General features: G+C 46.3%; 1 protein-coding gene across 5 annotated transcripts in view; it reads left to right on the top strand.

Moving 5' to 3' along the window:
- Nucleotides 1–16,921, top strand: part of SPG11 (SPG11 vesicle trafficking associated, spatacsin) — a 101,926-nt gene that overhangs the window by 84,236 nt on the left and 769 nt on the right. For 3 of the 5 annotated variants that reach the window (XM_054452000.2, XM_054451999.2, XM_054452001.2), the window contains 9 exons: nucleotides 5,284–5,423; nucleotides 6,569–6,767; nucleotides 7,497–7,634; nucleotides 9,660–9,793; nucleotides 10,822–10,929; nucleotides 12,747–12,915; nucleotides 14,025–14,113; nucleotides 14,322–14,477; nucleotides 15,640–15,791. In XM_054452000.2, coding sequence (XP_054307975.1) covers nucleotides 5,284–5,423; nucleotides 6,569–6,767; nucleotides 7,497–7,634; nucleotides 9,660–9,793; nucleotides 10,822–10,929; nucleotides 12,747–12,915; nucleotides 14,025–14,113; nucleotides 14,322–14,477; nucleotides 15,640–15,791 — 1,285 coding nt within the window. Of the gene's footprint in view, nucleotides 1–5,283; nucleotides 5,424–6,568; nucleotides 6,768–7,496; nucleotides 7,635–9,659; nucleotides 9,794–10,821; nucleotides 10,930–12,746; nucleotides 12,916–14,024; nucleotides 14,114–14,321; nucleotides 14,478–15,639; nucleotides 15,854–16,921 lie in introns of those variants that run through there. The other 2 variants (XR_010123811.1, XR_010123812.1) reach the window with 2 other exon arrangements.

Below are 16,921 nucleotides of genomic sequence, written 5' to 3'. Positions count from 1 at the left end.
ATCTAGACATATCTAAACATAGAAAAGGTACAGTAAAAAATATGATATAAAGATTTTTTAGCTTCAGGAAATAAACAATTGGAGATTTTCATTTTAAAAAAATTTTTTAAATGGTACAATTTGTAAAGGGCTCTTAACGTTAATGGAGCTTGCAGGACTAGAAGTTGCTCTGGGTGTCACTAAGTGGTAAGTAAATGTGAAAACTTAGGACATTACATTACTGTAGACTTTATAAATGCTGTACATTTAGGCTACACTAAATTTATTTAAAAATTAAGTAATTGTGCTATGTCACAATGACTATGATGTCACTAGGTGATAGGAATTTTTCAGCTCCATGATAATCTTACAGGATCCTCGTTGTATATGCAGTCCGTTGTTGATGGAATCATTGTTATACAGCACGTAACTGCATTTTTCAGTTCTAAAATTTTCATTTTATTCTTCATATCTTCTATTTCTTTGCTGAGACTTTCCATTTTTCTGTTTGTCTCAAGAGCATTCAGAATTGCTTATTGGAACATTTGTATTATAGCTGCTTTAAATTCTTTGTCAGATGATTTTAACATTTGCATCATTTTAATGCTAGCTAGCATCTTTTTTTTTTTTTAATACTTTAAGTTTTAGGGTACATGTGCACCATGTGCAGGTTAGTTACATATGTATACATGTGCCATGCTGGTGTGCTGCACCCATTAACTCGTCATTTAGCACTAGGTATATCTCCTAATGCTATCCTTTCCCCCTAATGCTAGCTAGCATCTTATCTTTTCTCATGTAAGTTGAAATCTTCCTGCTTTTTCTTTTTCTTTTTTTTTTTTTTTTTTTTTGAGACAGAGTCTCGCTCTATCTCCCATGCTAGAGTGCAGTGGTGTGACCTCGGCTCACTGCAGCCTCTGCCTCCTGGGTTCAAGCAATTCTCCTGTCTCAGCCTCCCGAGTAGCTGGGACTAGTGCCACCACGCCCAGCTATTTGTGTGTGTATGTGTATTTTTAGTAGAGATGGGGTTTCGCCATGTTGGCCAGGCTGCTCTCAAACTCCTGACTGCAGGTGATCCACCCGCCTGCCTCCCAAAGTGCTGAGATTACAGGCGTGAGCCACCACGCCCGGCCCCTCTTCCTGCTTTTTCTTATGCTGAGTAATCTGGGGTTGCATCTGGACATTTTGGGTTTTTTTGTTTTCTTGTTTTTGTTTTTTGAGACGGAGTCTCACTCTGTCACCCAGGCTGGAATGCAGTGGTGCAATCTCAGCTCACTGCAACCTTGGCCTCCCAGGTTCAAGCAATTCTCGTGTCTCAGCCTCCCGAGTAGCTGGGATTACAGGTGTGCACCACCACACCTGGCTAATTATTTTGTATTTTTAGTAGAGACAGGGTTGGGTTTCGCCATGTTGGCCAGGCTGGTCTCGAACTCCTGACCTCAGGTGATCCACCCACCTTGGCCTCCCAAAGTTCTGGGATTACAGGCATGAGCTGCCACGACTGGCTGCATCTGGACATTTTGAATAGTGTATTATTAAAATACACTATTTGAGACTGTGGATCTTATTTAAATCCTATGAAGGATGTTGATATTTTTTAGCAGACAGCTGACCTGGTTAGGTTCAGGGTGAAGTTCCAAACCACTGCCTGTGCGTTGTGGTTTTAACATCAGTTCATTTTCCTTTGCGGTAGTATTCAGATCTGTCCTGTGTGGGCACGCCACCTAGTGGTCAATCTATGACCTTGGTAGTGATCTATGCTAGTTAGGATCAAGGCCACACATGGTTAGTCCAGGAGTGAGCCCTGTAGTTCATAAAAATGTATTGGGTTGCTTTCCTGGGGCTCTCCCAGCTGATTTTTTCCCTGAGGCTTCTCTTTTCAGTTATTTGGCCAAAAGCTGAAGGTTTAGTTACCCCCACTCTGTCTTGCACTACCCTGACTATTCCTACACCCAGGGCCAGGTGACAGGAGGGTAATGCAAAAGCAACAGGGGTCTACTCCGCCCTCCTGAGACCAGAGCGCCCCTGCTCAGAAAAGGAGGCTCCCCTGGCCAGGCGCGGTGGCTCACGCCTGTAATCCCAGCACTTTGGGAGGCCGAGGCGGGCGGATCATGAGGTCAGATGAAGACTATCCTGGCTAACACAGTGAAACCCCATCTCTACTAAAAATACAAAAAAAAAAAAAAAAGCCAGGCATGGTAGCGGGCGCCTGTAGTCCCAGCTACTCAGGAGGCTGAGGCAGGAGAATGGCATGAACCCAGGAGGTGGAGCTTGTAGTGAGCCGAGATCACGCCAGTGCACTCCAGCCTGGGCAACAGAGCGAGACACCGTCTCAAAAAAAAAAGAAAAGAAAAGAAGGCTCCCCTTTCTGAGAGCCTTGGCTCTTGCCTGCTGCCACTGCAGCCTCTGCCACCACTGCCAGCGGCTTGCTTGGGAGCCAGGACAAGGAAGAACAGGAATTAGGAGTTCCCCTTTCCACTCTTCAAACTGGTACTAGAGAGCTTCTGGAATTCACACTCTCGCACTCACACTTCACCTCAGCCCTTAGTTCTTAGGTTTTAGTCAGGACTGCATTCAGGCCAGAGCTTGCTAGAGGGGGGAAAATGATAATTCTGGTCATCTTCAGTTTGCCTGCTACTTTTTACTTTTCCAGAGTCCTTGTATGCCACATGTATTATGTCCAGGTTTTGTATTGAATTCAGTGGGAAAGACACAGTAGATTGAGCTTATTATAACCAACTTACCTAGAATTAGAAGTCCCAGTGAAGGATTTAAGCAGGGGAATAGCATGGTCTGAGTTGCATTTTATTTTATTTTATCTTTAAGGGTTTCTGTTTGTTTTTTTTTTTTTGAGATAGAGCCTCATTCTATTGCCCAGGCTGGAGTGCAGTGGTGCAAACATGGCTCACTGCAGACTCAACCTCCAGGGCTCAAGCAATCCTCCTGCCTCAGCCTCCTGAGTAGCTGGAACTACAGGTAGACACCACCATCCCCAGCTAATTTTTAAATTTTTTGTAGCAGTGGGGGCTCACTGTGTTGCCCAGGCTGGCCTCAAACTCCTAGGCTCCAGGGATCCTCCCACCTTAGCCTCCCAAAGTGATGAGATTACAGGCATGAGCCACCACCTCTGGCCTACAGCACTTTTTAATATTTTCAAATAAAAATTGTGCTTAGTGTAGCAAATCACATAATATCATAGAAACGCATAAAGTAAAAAGTCAGTTCAGGCTGGGCACAGTGGCTCATGCCTGTAATCCCAGCACTTTGGGAGGCCAGGGTGGGCAGATCACCTGAGGTCAGGAGTTCAAGACCAGCCTGGCCAACATGGTGAAACTTCATATCTACTAAAAATACAAAAAATTAGCTGGGCGCGTGGTGGTGCACACCCATAATCCCAGCTACACCAGAGGCTGAGGCAGGAGAATCGCTTGAACTCAAGAGGCGGAGGTTGCAGTGAACCAAGATCGTGCCACTGCACTCTAGCCTGGGCGACAGAGTGAGACTTCATCACAAAAAAAAGCCAATTCAACACTTCCCCCACAAAATTCCCCAGAATAACTATCTTTTACTTGCTTGGTATGCATTTTCTACTTGAAAGCAGCACAATATTTATTTTTTACAAAAAATGAGATTACATCATATTGATCTACATTTTTGTCCTCTCAGTACATATAGATTGACCCCCTTCTTTCTCTTTTTTTTTTTTTTTTTTGAGATGGAGTCTTGCTCTGTCGCCCAGGCTGGAGTGCAGTGGCGCGATCTCCACTCACTGCAAGCTCCGCCTCCCGGGTTCACGCCATTCTCCTGCCTCAGCCTCCCAAGTAGCTGGTACTACAGGCGCCCGCCACCACGTCCGGCCAATTTTTTGTAGTGTTAGTAGAGATGGGGTTTCACCGTGTTAGCCAGGATGGTCTCGATCTCCTGACCTTGTGATCCGCCCACCTCAGCCTCCCAAAGTGCTGGGGTTACAGGCATGAGCCACCACGCCTGGCCTGACCCCCTTCTTTCTAATGGCTGTAGAGTATTCCACTGTACAGGTGTACTAAGCTTGAATAATGCTTTATTGATATACATTTCAATTTTTCTATTTTGTTTTTGCCATTACAAAGTGTGATATAAATATTCCTTTTTTTTCCTAATAGAAATGCTTTATCAAATTAATATCTTCTCCTATTTTAAGCTAAGAGATTTCTTTTTTTTTTTTCTTTTTTTTTTTTTTTGAGATGGAGTTTCACTCTTGTTGCCCAGGCTGGAGTGCAATGGCACGATCTCGGCTCACCGCAACCTCCGCCTCCCGCGTTCAAGCAATTCTCCTGCCTCAGCCTCCTGAGTAGCTGGGATTACAGGCATGCGCCACCACACCCAGCTAATTTTATATTTTTAGTAGAAACAGGGTTTCTCCGTGTTGGTCAGGCTGGTCTCGAACTCCCAACCTCAGGTGATCCGCCTGCCTCAGCCTCCCAAAGTGCTGGGATTATAGGCGTGAGCCACCGCACCCGGCCAAGAGCTTTGTTTTAAAAAAAATCAGGAATAGATTTTAATTTTACTATAAATTAAAGCATATTTGCAGGTGGGTGCAGTGGCCCAAGCCTGTAATCCCAGCACTTTTGGAAGTTGAGGCGAATGGATCAGTTGCGGCCAGGAGTTTGAGACCAACCTGATCAACATGGCAAAACCTCATCTTAACTAAAAATGCAAAAATTAGCCAGGTGTGGTGTTGCACACCTGTAATCCCAGCTACTTGAGAGGCTGAGGCACGAGAATCGTTTGAGCCCCGGAGGCAGAGGTTGCAGTGAGCTGAGATCGCACCACTGCTCTCCAGCCTGGGTGACAGAGCAAAACTCCATGTCAAAAAAAAAAAAAAAAGTATGTCGGAGACCGATTGGGGGTGAGGGGCTGGCAGCGGGAGACAGATAACAGCTTCTCAGAATGCAGAGTGATGAAGGCTGGAACTAAGGCCACTATGGAGATAGTCAGCTATACTTGGTGACTTATTTGATACAGGAGGGGGGACATATAGAGAAGACTCTGGCAAGCATCTTTGGTGCTGATCTCTAGAGCACTCATTAGGTGGCCTTGAATCTTTGTAGCATAGAGGTCTTTGAAGTATCCCAGGCTGGGATTTCCTCAAAGGCGGCAATGAATGAAGTTGAAGTGGGGCCCTGTCAGCAGTGGTCCTATCCCCAATCAGAGTCATGGGAGTGCAGTGCAGGGAGCTTCAAGCAGAGAGGTAGAGCCATAGAGAGCTAGGGAGAGGCCAGAACCTCCCAGCTTAGAGCCCCTCAGACTTGTATTTGCTTCCAGCTTCAAGTCTGGATAGTCAGAAGTTTGTGACAGTGCCCTCCAGTGATGAAGTGGTAACTAACCTGGAAGTGCTGACAAGCAAATGCCTCCATGGGAAGAACTACTGTCGACAGGTCCTCTGTCTGTATGATCTTGCCAAGGTATGTGCCAAGGGGTTGGGGCTCCTCTTTCTGAGAGGGAGGGAAATGAGAAGTTTGAGGTTGATTTTGGACATTGCCAAGTCAGTCTTTTAGATGCTAATCATGACCTGGGAATAGAGCTCTTGTCAGGATGTTGGCCCTCATAACTTTATCTTTGGGGAATGGTGGGGAGGACACCAAGCCAGGTGTCAGGGCGATCTGACTCCTGGCTACAGCTCAGCAAACCAGAAAGCTAGCGCTGTGGGCCCGTTTCATCATCTATAAATGATGATTTGACCATGAGGGTCTCTTCTAGACTTAATATCTTGGGTTTTGCATTATGATTGTTTGGAGCATTCCATATGGAATGTGATGACTATAAAGACAAGAGCCAGAGGAAGCAGAAATCGTCTGTACCTTTGCACTGCTTGGGGGAGAAAAACAGTAGACTGGAAGTAGAAGAGCACAAGAGAAATAAAGCCAAACCCTAAAGCCCTCATCTTGGAGAAGACTCAAAGACTTCTTTGGAAATTGAGGGTTTTGCTGCTGCTCTGGGAATAATAAAGGCTCTTGCATTTTAGTCGGTGTTCTTACATTTCATAATATTTTTAAAACTCAGGCCGGGCACGGTGGCTCACGCCTATAATTCCAGCAATTCGGGAGGCCGAGGCGGGTGGATTACTTGAGGTCAGGAGTTTGAGACCAGCCTGACCAACATGGAGAAACCCCGTCTCTACCAAAAATACAAAAATTAGCTGGGTGTGGTGGCACATGCCTGTAACCCCAGCTACTTGAGAGGCTGAGGCAGGAGAATTGCTTCAACCCAGTAGGCAGTGGTTGCGGTGAGCCAAGATCGCGCCATTGCACTTCAGCCTGGGCAACAAGAGTGAAACTCTGTCCCCCCACCGCCAAAAAAATAAGTGTTCAACAAGAGAATAACCTGATGCTTTCTGAATACAAGCCTTTCTTTTACCTGGATTTGGCTTTGGTGAAATGATAGAAAGGGTTAGAAAACAGTACTTGCTTTTTTTAAGGTTCCTGCTGAGGGTGAGGAGTCTGTAAGCTCAGAAAACAGTGGAGTCTATCCACATCAGATTTCAGAAAGGGCTCTTTTGCTTTTTCCTGGCTTCTAAAAGTGGCCTTGACTGGCTTTGTCTTCCTCTCAGGAGTTGGGCTGTTCCTACACAGATGTTGCTGCTCAGGATGGTGAAGCCATGCTCCGGGAAATCTTGGCCTCTCAGCAGCCTGACCGATGCAAACGAGCCCAGGCCTTCATCAGCACGCAGGGCCTTAAGCCAGATACTGTGGCTGAACTCGTGGCAGAAGAGGTGACACGGGAGCTGCTTACTTCATCACAGGGAACAGGTACCCTACCCCCCAGGGATTCCCAACCTCTCCGACAGCATTCTCTAGTTCCCAGTGTTAAGGATTTGGATGTTGTGCTTATATACATCCTGTATGTGGTTCTCTCAAGTTTCTGGATTCCAGTAATGTATTTTGTTTAAATACAACAAAATACATGCTTTATTTTTTACAAAATACATGTACAAAATACGTGCTGTTGCTTTTTATTGTTTTATGATTACACTGGGAGTAGCTGTGGCTTTCTGAGCTAAAGAACTGTCCTGGCCGGGCACGGTGGCTCACGCCTGTAATCCCAGCACTTTGGGAGGCCAAGGCTGGCAGATCACGAGGTCAGGAGATCGAAACCATCCTGGCTAACACGGTGAAACCCGCCTCTACTAAAAATACAAAAAAGTAGCCAGGCGTGTTGGCGGGCACCTGTAGTCCCAGCTACTGGGGAGGCTGAGGCAGGAGAATCGTTTGAACCTGGGAGGCTGAGGTTGCAGTGAGCCAAGATCACCCCACTGCACTCCAGCCTGGATGACAGAGCGAGACTCCATCTCAAAAAAAAAAAAAAAAAAAAAAAAAAAGAACTCCTGTCCTATAAAATGACCAATAGGCCAAGGGTTTTGAGCTCAGCAAGCGGAGAGCTGCAGAGCTACATTAGCATTACCTCCTGGTGCCCAAGCCTGGGCAGAGTGAGCCTCTCTTAGATAAAACCAGCACCTGTCTTCACACCTCTCTGTACAGGACATAAGCAGATGTTCAACCCAACAGAGGAAAGCCAGACATTTCTTCAGCTGACCACTCTGTGTCAAGACCGCACATTGGTAGGCATGAAGTTGTTGGATAAGATTTCCTCCGTTCCCCATGGGGAATTGTCTTGCAGTAAGTTATTGGCCTTTTTCTTACATATTTTGGCCCTAAACAGGTCTCAAAAGGTCTCCCAGTCTCTCCAGAACTTGATTTGGGTCCCTGTTCCTGCTCTGGATGCCTAGCCCTCCAGCAGGAGTTATAAGTTCTTGGTAGAAAGCCTTAACTTCACTGAAGAAAATTTAGAAATTATGGATGAGTACCCCCAAATTTAAAATCATACAAAAAGTAACCTTTACTCAACATACTTATTTCACTCTTATATTGCCCTGCAAAGTGAACATTATTGTCCCCATTTTAGAAGGGAGACAAACTTTACCTTAGGAAAGCTGATTACATCTGTTAAGTGGCAGAGCTGGTATTCGAACCCAGTCCGTGGATTCAAAGCCTGTTTATTTTCCATAATGTCTAACTCATTATAGGCCTTCATTACAATGTGTGATAAGTTCTCTTTTTTAAAAAATGACATTACACTCTGCATAGTTTATAATTTTTTTACTTTATGAATATGCTGTCATTAACATTTTTCATGGCATTGAATATTCTTCTATATAACTTATAATGGTTACACAGATTTCTTATAAATAATGAAAAATTGTATATTAGAATGGGGAACAGTGGCCCACGTCTGTAATCCCAATGCTTTTGAGAGGCCGAGGGCAGAGGATAATTAGAGACTAGGAGTCTGAGACCAATCTGGGGAACATAGTGAGACCCTGTCTCTAAAAATATCTTTAAAAACTTAGCAGGCCATGGTGGTGCACACCTGTAGTCCCAGCTACTTGAGAGGCTGAGGTGGGAAGATCCCTTGAGCCCAAGAGTTGGAGATCGCAATGAGCTCTGATTGCAACACTGAACTCTAGCCTGGGCAACAGAGTAAGATCCATCTCTAAAAGAAATTTAAGGCCGGGCGCAGTGGCTCACGCCTGTAATCCCAGCACTTTGGGAGGCCGAGGCAGGTGGATCACGAGGTCAGGAGATCGAGACCATCCTGGCTAACACGGTGAAACCCCGTCTCTACTAAAAATACAAAAAATTAGCTGGGCATGGCTGCAGGCGCCTGTAGTCCCAGCTACTCGGGAGGCTGAGGCAGGAGAATGGCCTGAACCCGGGAGGTGGAGCTTGCAGTGAGCGGAGATGGCGCCACTGCACTCCAGCCTGGACAACAGAGCGAGCCTCCAACTCAAAAAAAAAAAAAAAAAAGAAGAAAGGTAAATAAAAATAGCCTTTTCTATCTCTTCTCGGTCCAGTTGAACAATATTTACTGAGTGCCAGGTGTGTGCCAGGCACTATAAGCATCTAGGATATGGTGTATAAGCAATTCCTGGAGCTCAGACTAGGGTCTTAATACACGGTAAGAGCCAGAATGATGGGGTCAAGATAGAGTTCTGGAGGAAATGTCCAAACAAAGGCCTGAAGGATTCATTGTCAGGGATGCTTAGAAGTCAGTAGGACTGGAGAGGGCCCTGCCAGATGCAAAAGCCCAGAGGCTACAGCATGTTTTAAGGATGGAGAATCTTTTTCAGTCCTCACATTGCAGGTGTTTTTCCCAGTTTGCCTTTTCATTGTGCTTACAGTGATTGTAGTATTTTTAAATCTGTACATGTCAGACTTTCACTACTCTAGAAAGCCAGAACACCAAATGGCACTTGATTAGGCCCTGAGACCTTCCGCTGGGATACAAGCAGAGAATGCCCTTGGATTCATGTTGGCAGGAACTCCATCAGTTTGTCTGCAGAAAGTTTCTCCATGTTTAGAAGGCGAGGGTGCTGTGTTCTCATTTTGGGGGCCTTTTGGGGAAACAGTCACTACATGATTGTCTTTGAGGATTGTGCCATGACTGAGAGAACGATTTGGATGTCATCAAGGGGCTGTCTCAAAGCTATAGCTGCTGAATTCAGGGACTTCGGAGGGCTGATGGGAGGCCCCTCTCCAGACAGGCCCCTTCTCCACCAGGCCCTTTTTCCCTCCTGCCAGGCAGAGGTTGACAGTGGGTAGCCAGGGTTCATAATCCTATCTTACCAGTGCCCACCCTCCCAGCCACAGAGCTCCTGATCCTGGCCCATCATTGCTTCACCCTGACGTGCCACATGGAGGGCATCATCCGAGTCCTACAGGCCGCCCAGATGCTCACAGATAACCACCTGGCCCCCAGTGAGGAGTATGGGCTGGTGGTAAGTAGCCCCCTCAACCCCAGTCTCCATCCTGTGGAAACCTTTGAGAGGAGTAGAAAGGGTGGGAGCTAGCCCAGAGCTGATGTAGTCGTAGGGAGTTCTGCCCATCTGGATACCACTACCTACTTGAGAGTTGGCTGGGCAGCCCAACCCTCTGCTCCAAGTTATGATTTCTGTCAGAATCAGAGGTTGCTCCAAAGGAGCAAAAGGGAGAAGATCCCTGCCAGGTTCCAGGGCCATCCCACCCCCTAGTCAGGGCAGTTAACTTTTCTAGATAGAGGGCTGAGACAGCTGCATTTTTCCCCAAAACAAGGTTTGGACCTTCCCCACATCTCTGAATTGAAGTAAGTTGGCCACTCAGTTCCCATGTGCCTCCCTAAATTCTCTGGGCTTGAAACTGACCTGAGTGGCTGAGCAAGCCACTGGGCCACTGTCATGAGTAGTGGTGAAAAGAGGAAGAGTGCCTGCCCAGGAGAATGGCACTTTAGCACTTGAGAGTCACATTTAAGGATAGCAAAGCCGGGCATGGTGGCTCATGCCTGTAATCCCAGCACTTTGGGAGGCTGAGGCAGGCGGATTGCCTGAGGTCAGGAGTTCAAGACCACCCTGACTAACATGGTGAAACTGTCTCTTTACAAAAATTAGCCAGGCATGGTGGCACATGCCTATAATCCCATGCCTATACTTGGGAGGCTGAGGCAGGAGAATTGCTTGAACCCGGGAGGTGGAGGTTGCAGTGAGCCGAGGTTGTGCCACTACACTCCAGCATGGGTGACAGAGCAAGACTCCATCTCAAAAAAAAAAAAAAAAAAAAAGAACAGCCAATGGTGGCCCAGTGACTGACATTTCTGAATCCTCCAGAGGCTCCCTGTTGGGTACATGGGAGGGAGGTGAGCATGGTAGCCTGGAAATTAGCCCTTCTCCTCCTGGAGCTTGGCATCTGAAAGCAACCACTGATGGTAGTTGTCTGGCTCAGAAAACTCCAGACTCCAGGTGATGCTGATGCGAGCTGTCCTCCCACTTCACAGGTACGGCTCCTCACTGGCATTGGAAGGTACAACGAGATGACATACATATTTGATTTGCTGCATAAAAAGCACTACTTTGAAGTGCTAATGAGGAAGAAGTTGGATCCGGTAGGTGCAAAATAATGAGCTCCAGGATGGGGTGTACTGCTGATAATTCAGGAGCCTCAGCTCTTCTCGGGAATAATCTCAGTCAGGGTAGACTCTTGGGAAAATGGAGGGAAGGAATTAGGGACCTCCCCAAGACATACACTGTCACCAGTGGCTTCAGATTCTGGTTCAGATCAGTCTGTGAATATGCTGATGCCATATATATTTTTTTTTCTTTTCTTTTTTTTTTTTTTTGAGACGGAGTTTCACTCGTTTCCCAGGCTGGAGTGCAATGGCGTGATCTCGGCACAACATCCGCTCCCCGGGTTCAAGGGATTCTCCTGCCTCAGCCTCCCAAGTAGCTGAGATTACAGGCATGCACCACCACACCCGGCTAATTTTGTATTTTTAGTAGAGATGGGGTTTATCCATGTTGGTCAGGCTAGTCTTGAACTCCCGACCTCAGGTGCTCTGCCCATCTCGGCCTCCCAAAATGCTGGGATTACAGGCATAAGCCACCGTGCCCGGCCGATGCTAAATACTTAAGAAAGTAAGTTTGTCCTCCTCCACCTCAGCCTCTGTCACCTGCCTCTACTGTCTTAAATGCCTTCTCTGGCAGGGGCAAAAACCCTGAGCCAGGCTGAAAGTGGATTGTCTAGCTCTGAGGTTGTTTGAGGGCTTTTAGAGTGGAGAGTTTTCAGGAGACTGTGAAAAACTGTGCTGCTCAGAGCCAGGCTAGGAATCAAACACAAAAGTTTAGACCAAAAAGCTGTGCAGCCATAATTATTATGATGAACAGGAAGGCGGCTTGGAAGCAAAGGCCTGACTTGGTTAGGTCTTGGGCTCTGCGAGCCCGTGTGTCCTCAGTGTGCTCTGTGACACCAAGCATACCCCTCACAGTACCTGTTTCCAGATCATTTGTCTGGATGATTCATTGCTTCTGCTCATTTCACCTTTGGCTTCTGGGAACATGGGCCCAGCCAGGCAGGATTAAGAGACAAAGCAGAAAAAAATCTCTCTTTAGTATTGGGCCAATTTCAGGACAGACCGGTCTAGTCATCAAGTGAGGAGCAAGTCCTGGACATAGGTGCATCTTCAAGATCCCCCAGAGGGTTTTTTAAATTGTTTTTGAGGCAGTTTTCCTTCTGCATTTAAATATTTTAATAACTTTTTTCTGATTACAAAAGTAATGCATATTCCAGGTGAGACACTTGGAAAACAGAACAACACAGAAAAAGTCCTCAGTGTCTATCCATCATCTGGAGACAGTCACTAACAATTTGGTATAGGCCCTTTCTTTGCACATGTACCTGAAAACATCTATATATAATTACATTTTAATAAAACATACAGTGAAGAGATGAAATATCCTGCTTTTCTCACTTAAAGTATATCATGACTATTTCCGAAATCAACACATCATCTCCTACATAAGTTTTAATGGCTACATGGTATTCTCTTCCCCTTATTTTGAACATCTGGATTGTTTCTCATTGTTTGCTATTAAATATCCCTGTTACATTCATCTTAGCACTTTTCTCTGCTTATCTCTTTAGGGATAAATTCCTAGAAATTGAATTGTCAGATCAGCTTATGCGGGTGTATTTTTAAGGTTTCTCCCTTTAGAAAAAGTTTTGCCTTTCACACTTCCAACAGGAAAGCACACATGCCTGTTTCCTCATAGTTGGGACAGCATAAAACTTGTATTCATTCTCATTTTTGCTCCTCTTCCTTTTTCTTGGGAGTTTTTAAGGAATGCAGAACAAGGTGACTCAGCTAGTCCTGTCTGCCTTGCAGTCCCTGACTGACACCTTGCTTTTCCCTTTTATTCTGGGCAGAGTGGTACCCTGAAAACAGCCCTGCTGGACTACATCAAACGCTGCCGTCCTGGAGACAGTGAGAAGCACAATATGATTGCCCTGTGCTTCAGCATGTGCCGGGAGATTGGCGAGAACCACGAGGCAGCTGCCCGCATCCAACTGAAATTGATTGAGTCTCAGCCCTGGGGTGAGTGAGGTCACAGCCACACTACCAGAACAGTGCTGCTAGCTGGGTAAAATTCTTTTTTTTTTTTTTTTTTTTTGAGACAGAGTCTCGCTCTGTCCCCAGGCTGGAGTGCAGTGGCACAATCTCAGCCCACTGCAACCTCCGCCTCCCAGGTTCAAGTGATGCTCCCGCCTCAGCCTCCCGAGTAGCTGGGATTACAAACACCTGCCACCACACCCGGCTAATTTTTTGTATTTTTAATAGAGATGGGGTTTGACTATGTTGGCCAGGCTGGTCTTGAACTCCTGACCTTGTGAACCGCCCGCGTCGGCCTCCCAAGGTGCTGGGATTACAGGCGTAAGCCACCATGCCCGGCCCTGGGTAAAATTCTTACAGCAAAGGACAAGAGCCCATGAGATGGGCTATTAGAATCTTGAGGTAGGTGGCCCAGCTCAGTGGCTCATGCCTGTAATCCTAGCACTTTGGGAGGCCAAGGCAGGTGGATTGCCTGAGCTCAGGAGTTCAAGACCAGCCTGGGCAACATGGTACAATCCTGTCTTTACTAAAATACAAAAAAAAATAGCCAGGTGTGGCGGCGTGCGCCTGTAATCCCAACTACTTGGGAGGCTGAAGCAGGTGAATCACTTGAACCCGGGAGGCAGAGGTTGCAGCGAGCCAAGATTGTGCCACTGCACTCCAGCATAGGTGAGAGTGTGACTCCATCTCAAAAAAAGAATCTTGAGGTAGATATGTCGCTCAGCAGGACCCCCACTTGGGCAGACAGATGGAATGGAGACTTTGAAGGCATTTGCAACTTAGGATTGTACTCTTGGATCTATAGCCTATATATCCAGGGTATCATCCACCAGGAACCAACATGCACGTTGATACCATGTAAGCCTTCTTTGATGTTTTGGAGAAACGAGGCATTAGAAGGGGCACTGAATCCTACTCCAGAGGGAAGTTACAATAAGCGTATGCATTTCTGGCCCAATAACCTTTATCTGAGTGAGGTGTTCCTGCCTATGAACATGGCTGGGATGTTTCTATTCTAGCCACCATCACAAGTGGGATGAGAACAGTCGGCTTTGGGAGTCAGACTCGGCAAATCTTCTTTATTTCCCCTACAGAGGACAGCCTCAAGGATGGGCACCAGCTGAAGCAACTGCTGCTGAAGGCCCTGACTCTGATGTTGGATGCAGCAGAGAGTTACGCCAAGGTAACCAAAGGCTTTTTCCAGACTGGCCTTGGGACTTGCTGTCTGCAGTAAAATTATTTTCTTTTGTCCTTGGGCTCTTTCCAGGTGAAGGGGGAGGGCATCATAGGCCAACCAGGAACAGAAGGGGTGAATACCATTGTGAGGGTTCACACAGGAGGTGACAACTAGGTCTTTCTCTACTGTGCCTCTCTCCACCCTTGTTCCTCAGGACTCCTGTGTGCGACAGGCCCAGCACTGTCAGCGGCTCACCAAGTTGATAACTCTGCAGATTCACTTTCTGAATACTGGCCAGAACATAATGCTCATCAACTTGGGTCGCCACAAGCTGATGGACTGTATTCTGGCCCTACCTCGGTTCTACCAGGTGAGCAAGAAAGCAAACTGTAGCCAGCACTGCTAGCATCCTCTCTCCTGTCCCACTCATGGAACCCAGAGGTAAGGTCTCAGGGCTAGTGACAGAACCAGGACAGTCCAGTTCTGACTTAACTCTCTGATACCAACATAAAACAGCAATTTGATGTATTTCTCTCTAGTATATTGTTGGGCAGAGGTTAGAGAATGGTAAGACAGTGCTGTCTCCCTTTCCTGTGCTATTAGGCCAGCAGAGAGGCAGACACCTTTGGCCCTTTAACCCCAGGCTGTGGACTAGTACTGGCCCAAGGCCTGCTAGGAACCAGGCTACACAGCAGGTGAGCGCCGGGCAAGCAAGCTAAATTACCGCCTGAGCACCACCTCCTGTCAGATCAGTGACAGGACTATATTTTTATAAGGAGCATGAACCCTGTTGTGAACTGCACATGCAAGGGCTTCTTATGAAAATCTAATGCTTGATGATCTGAGGTGGAACATTTTCATCCCGAAACCATCCCCTCCCAGTCTGTGGAAAAACTGTCCTCCAGGAAACCTGTCACTGATGCCAAAAAGGTTGGGGACCACTGCCTTAAGACAGTTGAGGTTCCAAGTAATACTCTTGCTAGTGGTCCTGCAAGAACCTCCTAGCCCCAGCAGTTACACAATGGCACACTCAGGTTAGTACAGGAAGTCAGGGAAATTGCTTCTAGCCCTTTAAAGAAGTGGATTATCAGGGAATCAGCCCTTTCACTGTTCCTCATACTGCTGAGTTAATGGGAATAATATATTCTTAGCAGTTTCAATTCATTCTGAGGAAAATTAAAAACACTGAAAGAAGCTGGGCATGGTGGCACATGCCTGTAGTCCCAGATATGCAGGAGGCTGAGGCAGGAGGATCTTGAGCCCAGGAATTTCTGGTCCAGCCTGGGCAACATAGGGAGACCCTGTCTTTTTTTAAAAGGGTTTAAGATAATTTGGGGATTTATGAGAGGGAAAATGCCAAACACACACCAGACTTTTCACCACCTCTGATACATAGAGCCTTTTAACATAATTGGTAATGATCATATTCACTACATGAGTGAGTATACAGTATTGTTTTCTACAACAGTTTGTTTTTGATTTTACATCAGATGGGCTCTGATGGTGTCCTTCTTCACTTCTCTCCTTTTAAGGCGTCTATTGTGGCTGAGGCCTATGATTTTGTTCCAGATTGGGCTGAAATTTTATACCAGCAAGTGATTCTTAAAGGAGACTTTAATTACTTGGAAGAATTTAAGCAGCAAAGGTTATTAAAGTCCAGTATATTTGAAGAGATTTCCAAAAAGTAAGTATTAAAAGTTGACTGTAAACATTGCTCCTTGCCTCTTTTGAAGAGATTTCCAAAAAGTAAGTATTAAAAGTTGACTGTAAACATTGCTCCTTGCCTCTGCTTTGAGGTGAGACAAGTGTAAGAATTTTATGGCTAAGTACACCATGCCTTTAGATTACCTCTACTTAAAATGGCAAAGCAGTATCAAGAATCCTTAGAAGAAAGTCTTTTAACAGATTTATGCAAAGAGATCAACAAGAACAGTTTGCTCATAGTGCTTTGTACTTTTAAAATGGGAGGAAAGCTACTCAGTGCCAAAAACCTAAAACACTGGCCAGGCCCAGTGGCTCACGCCTGTAATCCCAGCACTATGGGAGGCCGAGACAGGAGGATCACTTGAAGTCAGGAGTTCGAGACCAGCCTCGCCAACATGGTGAAACCCTGTCTCTACTAAAAATACAAAAAATAGCTGGGTGTGGTGGCCGGCGCCTGTAGTCCCAGCTACTCGGGAGGCTGAGGCAGGAGAATCACTTGAACCTGGGGACAGAGGCTGCAGTAAGCCGAGATCATGCCACTATACTCCAGCCTGGCAACAGAGTGTGACTCTTGTCTCAAAAAAAACGAAAAACACTATAACATCAGAGGTGCCTTTTGGAGTACTAAACTTACTCTATAAGGTGAGCATTAACATACTCATTTTTTATCAAGCACCCCTAATACTAGTCTGAGATAACCCAGATTCCAGCACCCTCTCCTCTATAGGTAATAGTAAGTGGTACTTCGGAGCTGACAGTCCTCACTCAAAATACAGTATCCTAAGGTGGGCACAGTGGTGCACACTTGTAGTCCTAGTTACTCGAGAGGCTGCAAGAGAAGCAGCTGAGCCCAGGAGTTCACACTCTGAAAAGCCACTGTACTCCAGCCTGGGCAACACAGTGAGACCTCCATCTTTTATTTAAAAGAAAAAAAAAAAAGGGCAGGCACAGTGACTCACGTCTGTAATCCCAGCACTTTGGGAGGCCAAGGCAGGCAGGTAACTTGAAGCCAGGAGTTCAACACCAGCCTAGCCAACATGGCAGAACGCTGTCTCTACTAAAATTACAAAAATTAGCCAGGGTGGTGGCACATTCATGTAATCCCAGCTA

Source organism: Pongo pygmaeus, chromosome 16 (genome assembly GCF_028885625.2).
Source record: "Pongo pygmaeus isolate AG05252 chromosome 16, NHGRI_mPonPyg2-v2.0_pri, whole genome shotgun sequence".
NCBI classification, from domain to species: domain Eukaryota; kingdom Metazoa; phylum Chordata; class Mammalia; order Primates; family Hominidae; genus Pongo; species Pongo pygmaeus.
The sequence above is the reverse complement of the archived record's forward strand: the minus strand, read 5'-3'. Positions and strand labels throughout refer to the sequence as shown.